We start from the raw sequence: 5198 nt of genomic DNA, 5'->3' as shown, positions 1-5198 counted from the left end.
AGGTTGACCTCTGACCTCACCATGAGGGTCTGCAGGAGCTGTGGGGGGGGGGACATTGACGTGGACCAGGCCCGAGGCAGCGCTGTCTGTACCAGCTGCGGGTCTGTCCTCGAGGACAACATCATCGTCTCCGAGGTCCAGTTCGTAGAGGGGTCGGGGGGCGTGTCCTCTGCAGTGGGACAGTTTGTCTCCGCTGACGGTGAGACACACACATCCTCATGTCCTCATACTGTCCAGAAACATGTCCTCATACTGTTCAGAGACATGTCCTCATACTGCCCAGAGACATGTCCTCATACTGTCCAGAGACACTCAATCCTCATGTTTTCATTCTGTAGGTCACTGTCCACCAAAACCACCCGCTTCCAAAACAGCTTCTCCCCTTTGCAATACGGACACTAAATGGACTCTAAATAACCCTAATGAAGAATCACAATCCATCACACCTTGAACTTTATGTATACAGTATATGTCATGATGTATGTATTTGCCCTGTGCTGTGTGTTGTACTTTTTATTGTCTGTTTATTGTATGTTGAATTGAATGGAACAAGCTGTAATAATCTGCACAGAACACAAATTCCACCAGCCTGGCTGTGTGGTCATTACAGATTCTAATCTAATCTACAGAGACACTGAATCCTCATGTTCTCATACTGTACAGATACACTAAATGTGTGTGTGTGTGTGTGTGTGTGTGTGTGTGTGTGTGTGTGTGTGTGTGTGTGTGTGTGTGTGTGTGTGTGTGTGTGTGTGTGTGTGTGTGTAGGTCCAGTGAAGGCGCCGCTGCTTGGTTCTGGCTTTCATACGAGTGTTGGTAAAGAATCCAGAGCGCAGACCCTGCAGGCTGGTAAGTACCTTCAGCTTCCTGTCAGCTTCCTGTCAGATTCCTGTCAGCTTCCTGTCAGCTTCCTGTCAGCCTCCTGTCAGCTCCCTGTCAGCCTCCTGTCAGCCTCCTGTCAGCTCCTGTCAGCTCTCCTGTCAGCTCCCTGTCAGCCTCCTGTCAGCCTCCTGTCAGCTCCCTGTCAGCCTCCTGCCAGCTCCCTCTCAGCTCCCTGTCAGCCTCCTGCCAGCTCCCTGTCAGCCTCCTCTCAGCTCCCTGTCAGCTTCCTGTCAGCCTCCTGTCAGCTCCCTGTTAGCTTCCTCTCAGCCTCCTCTCAGCCTCCTCTCAGCCTCCTGTCAGCCTCCTGTCAGCTCCCTGTCAGCTTCCTGTCAGCGTCCTCTCAGCTTCCTGTCAGCTTCCTGTCAGCTCCCTGTCAGCCTCCTGTCAGCTCCCTGTCAGCCACCTGACAGCTGCCTTCATGTGTTAGGGAAGCGTCAGATCCAGCAGCTGGGCAGTCAGCTGAAACTGAACCAACACTGCCTGGACACGGCCTTCAACTTCTTCAAGATGGTGGTGAGTAAGCACCTGACTCGAGGAAGGAAGACGGAGCACGTGATCGCCGCCTGCCTCTACCTGGTGTGTCGCACTGAGGGGACGCCACGTATCCTCTCTCCCCTGCTTTTATTCTGAAGGATATAATGCTGTTCCTCTGACCCCCGCTGGTTGTGCTGGTTTTCCTGAGCTGTGTTTCAGACATGCTGCTGGACCTGAGTGACCTGCTGCAGGTAGGACCCACGGATAGTCTGTATACTTATTTATTTGTATATCTGTATATGTGTTAGAAAAAGTTTCAAATCAGGATCCATGTATTTATTATCCCTGCAAGACAGGAAGTAGTCATCACACATAGAGCATATGGTACAGTGTAGGGATGTAACGATATATCGGGCCGCGAGATTTTTTTTTTTTAAACCTTTATTTAACCAGATGGTCCCATCGATCTCTTTTTCATTTCCAACATGGCAGCAATTAGGTTACAACATGAACATAAAACAACAGATAACATTAAAAAAGGACATCGTATTTACAGGGCTACATGTACATACCTAGAGACATTGACAAGTACCAACAGTATATCTCCCCTGTCAATAAGCCTCACCTTCTTGGCAAAAACTGTATTGTTTTTGAAGTGGTGGAGAGACAATGCACAGTTTGACCCACTGCTGTCACCCATGGCCAAAGCATATCTCTCTGTCCCAGCAACATCAGTACCAAGCAAGAGAGTTTTTTCCACAGCAGGGGATATTGTAAACGCCCAAACATCCCAGCTTCTACCTGGAAATGTGGACATGCTCATATTCCTAAAAGATAACCTTGATGATGCTGAGTGAGTGAGTTAGAGTTGAGTTACTTGAAAAACTAAAGTGAAACTTGATTTATTCTATTGCAGGGTCTGATTATTATATTGTTGACACTTTAAAATACTACTATCCTACTAAAATGCTGTACAAATCAGATTTATAATAAAAAAAAAAAAAAATTTAAATCACATTTTTTTTCCTTTTATTTTTCAATATTGCGATAAATATCGTACCGTGGACTTTTTAAATTGCGATATTATCGTACCGTGAGTTTTTGGTATCGTTACATCCCTAATGATAACAGTGTGGAAATATGTGCTTTGTTTTGTTTTACCTGTGCATCGCTGAGGAACATACAGGCAAAGGCTACTCGGTCCCGCACAGCAACACTGCTCTCATACTGAAATCAATCAAATACAAAATATACATTTCTAAATCACAATTGACAGTACATTGCATATGTGTCTCCATATTGGCACAAACAAATGCTCTGCTTGTTCATTTAAAATCTCTGCTCTGTGTCAAGGGATTGAAGGCAATTATTACACCCAATTATTCTAAAAGCCAAGATGGTCAAAGTGACTGAGTAAATGTTATCATCCCGGTGGGGTCTTCACTTCGGGCCGGGAGAGATCTAAAGAGAGGAATAAATGAGGCAGCAGCTGGTGGCCAGAATCTGATGTAACTGAAGGAGCACAAACAGGGCCGAGTCTATGTTTTCTACTTTTTGCTAGGTGTTTTATGACTCGAAACAAATGTCTTCCTGTACACCTGAGGATTTCCCAATAAAGACTGCTGGAATATTAACGACCTATTTATCACCGTGTTAAGAATATGACACTTTTTTTTTTTTATCAAATGGGAACAAAACAGGCATTGTTCCGTGAGAAATGAGTGCCAGCTTTAGCACTTTCTTTTCATTAACTTTCCTGTTTGCAATAGAGCTATGAAATTCCATGACAGTAAGAGATGTAATACCAGCACGCCATCATAGGCTCCAGGTTCGCTGGTGAGAAAGGCAAACATGACGCAGAGGTAGGGGTTCTTCAGCTGCAGCCTCAGAGAGCTGCACATCTCCCTCCACAGGGAGGACTTCTCGTCCGTGTAGCCGGACAGAGCCATGGCAACCACATTCAGGTTCAGGTCACCTGTGAATAAGTCAGACAGGCAGGTTTCTCCACCATGTGCAAAGTCTGTACTGTTTATGCTAGGCTTAGGACGGAAGGAAAGTTTGATTGAGCTTCTGAGACTATTGTTCAAGGTGAGCTAGCTTTGTGGTTCAATTCAAAATAACAATAAGACTTTTATGGTTAAGTCAAATTAATAACAAATACCACTTGTAGGTCTGCAAGCCAAGTATATAGCTACAAATGCAGAAGCCAGGTAGCTTAGCTTAGCTTAGCATAAAGACAAGACAAAAGGTTAAACAGAAAACAAAGATCTGTCCAAAGGTTTAAAAAAATCATTTACCAGCACAATTACCACTCTCTTATTTTTTTACAAATCAGCTTTGTACATATTTAACAAACAAGATATAACATAGAGTTAATAGAGCACAAGAGGACGTGTTAGGTGGATATTTGTTCAACCCTTGGAACATGTCAGAATAAATGATGACTATATGCTTGTATATGTTTGCAGATGAGAATCAGTTCATTGAGCCAGTGCAGCTGACCCTAACAGATGAGATCTCTCCACTGACACTTCTTATCTAATGAGTCACCTCATCAGTCATGTGCAGGAAACCATCATTAGAAAAAACAGCAGGGAAACATTTGACCTACATTGGTGGAATCTTTCTTAGTAAGGCGTGTGTAAACAACAGCCTTCTCTCATTTTCATTAGACCTCAGTGTGAAAAGCACTGCAGGGTAAGTGTTGTGTGAAAAACAAGGTTCTCCTGCTGTTACATTGTTGAAATTCCTCAAGACATTATTTGCTGAAAGGCTCTGAAGAAAAACAGACACTTTATGTTTATCAGGAATTATATATTAACTAGACTCTTGAGTTTTAATTGACTTCGTCGAACTAAGGCAACAAACCTTTATAAATGATGCTTACATAATAATTGTTGAAGCCTGTATATACAAAGTTAAGCATGGCACTATAACCAGTGGCGTGCACAGACATTTATAGGGGCAGGTGCTCAAGAGAAAAAAAAAGGGCACCTTCTGAGTCGTCGTGGCGCCGAAATTGTGCGCGAAAATTTGCCGGATAATGGCGGATTTTGTTAGTTTCTTTTTGGTTACTTTATTTCGGTTTTAGGGTTAAGGTTAGGTTAGGGTTATGTTATTTAATTCTTATTTTTGCCTGATTTTACTGATTTATTATCAAAAAATTAATTATTTTAACATTTATTTTTATTATTCTAAATGTCTTAGTGGGGTCCAATCCGAAGCTAGGGGGGGACGAAACCCCCCCCCGGGATTGGCGCCCCTTGTGGAACCACCGGCTGCCTTAGTAGTGTGAGATTTATTAAAGGCACATTGTATGTCTTAATTGCAAAGTGCACAACGAGACTAAATGGATGGATGCAAGAAAAGAAGTGAAGTTATAGTTTAGTTTGGCATCTGATTTAGGGGATTAAACAATACACTCGTTGTATTTGTTACCTGGTGGTTACTTACTTGGTCGTCACTAGGGCACTTTTAATCGTGTTGCTGCGTGCTGCTGCACCACACACCCGCCGTGGCCTGTCTGACCGAGTGACTGACTGTCTGCTCTGCGCGCCTTCACGTTGAGAGCAGGGAAGGGAGGGGCTGCAGCCAGTGCACGTACGGGAGTGCCGCGGGGCACGTGTGGGGATGTCTGACAAAATTACAACGCGCATTTGGGGCATTGTTGTATATATTAGAAGCTTTTAATCCAGAATTGATCGATGTTACCATGAGCCACATACAGTACACTGTAAAAAAAAAAAAAAAAAACCGAACTTTCAAAAGGGCACATTGCTGTCCAGAGGGCAAAACGGGCAGGTGCTCAAGCACTACCTAGAGTCTATGTGTGCACGTCCCTG

At 43.9% G+C, this 5198-nt stretch overlaps 2 protein-coding genes and 1 long non-coding RNA gene across 4 annotated transcripts in view; 2 read left to right on the top strand and 1 right to left on the bottom strand.

Moving 5' to 3' along the window:
• Nucleotides 1-1738, top strand: part of LOC104968063 (transcription factor IIIB 90 kDa subunit-like) — a 19081-nt gene extending 17343 nt beyond the window's left edge. Inside the window, exons 2-5 of the mRNA XM_010797621.1 lie at nucleotides 3-199; nucleotides 769-849; nucleotides 1310-1483; nucleotides 1576-1738. Coding sequence (XP_010795923.1) covers nucleotides 22-199; nucleotides 769-849; nucleotides 1310-1483; nucleotides 1576-1664 — 522 coding nt within the window. The 5' untranslated portion in view covers nucleotides 3-21 and the 3' untranslated portion in view covers nucleotides 1665-1738. The remainder of the gene's footprint in view (nucleotides 1-2; nucleotides 200-768; nucleotides 850-1309; nucleotides 1484-1575) is intronic.
• mios (missing oocyte, meiosis regulator, homolog (Drosophila)) overlaps nucleotides 1-5198 on the bottom strand; it is a 17120-nt gene that overhangs the window by 6636 nt on the left and 5286 nt on the right. For both annotated transcript variants that reach the window (XM_010797622.1, XM_010797623.1), the window contains exons 6-7: nucleotides 3162-3331; nucleotides 2518-2583 (exon numbers count right to left, since the gene is read on the bottom strand). In XM_010797622.1, coding sequence (XP_010795924.1) covers nucleotides 2518-2583; nucleotides 3162-3331 — 236 coding nt within the window. The remainder of the gene's footprint in view (nucleotides 1-2517; nucleotides 2584-3161; nucleotides 3332-5198) is intronic.
• LOC104968064 (uncharacterized) overlaps nucleotides 1-5198 on the top strand; it is a 7695-nt gene that overhangs the window by 835 nt on the left and 1662 nt on the right. The gene's annotated exons all lie outside the window — the stretch shown is intronic.

The sequence above is a fragment of the Notothenia coriiceps genome, unplaced genomic scaffold (genome assembly GCF_000735185.1).
Source record: "Notothenia coriiceps isolate Sejong01 unplaced genomic scaffold, NC01 NC01_scaffold00038207, whole genome shotgun sequence".
NCBI lineage: Eukaryota > Metazoa > Chordata > Actinopteri > Perciformes > Nototheniidae > Notothenia > Notothenia coriiceps.
The sequence above is the reverse complement of the archived record's forward strand: the minus strand, read 5'-3'. Positions and strand labels throughout refer to the sequence as shown.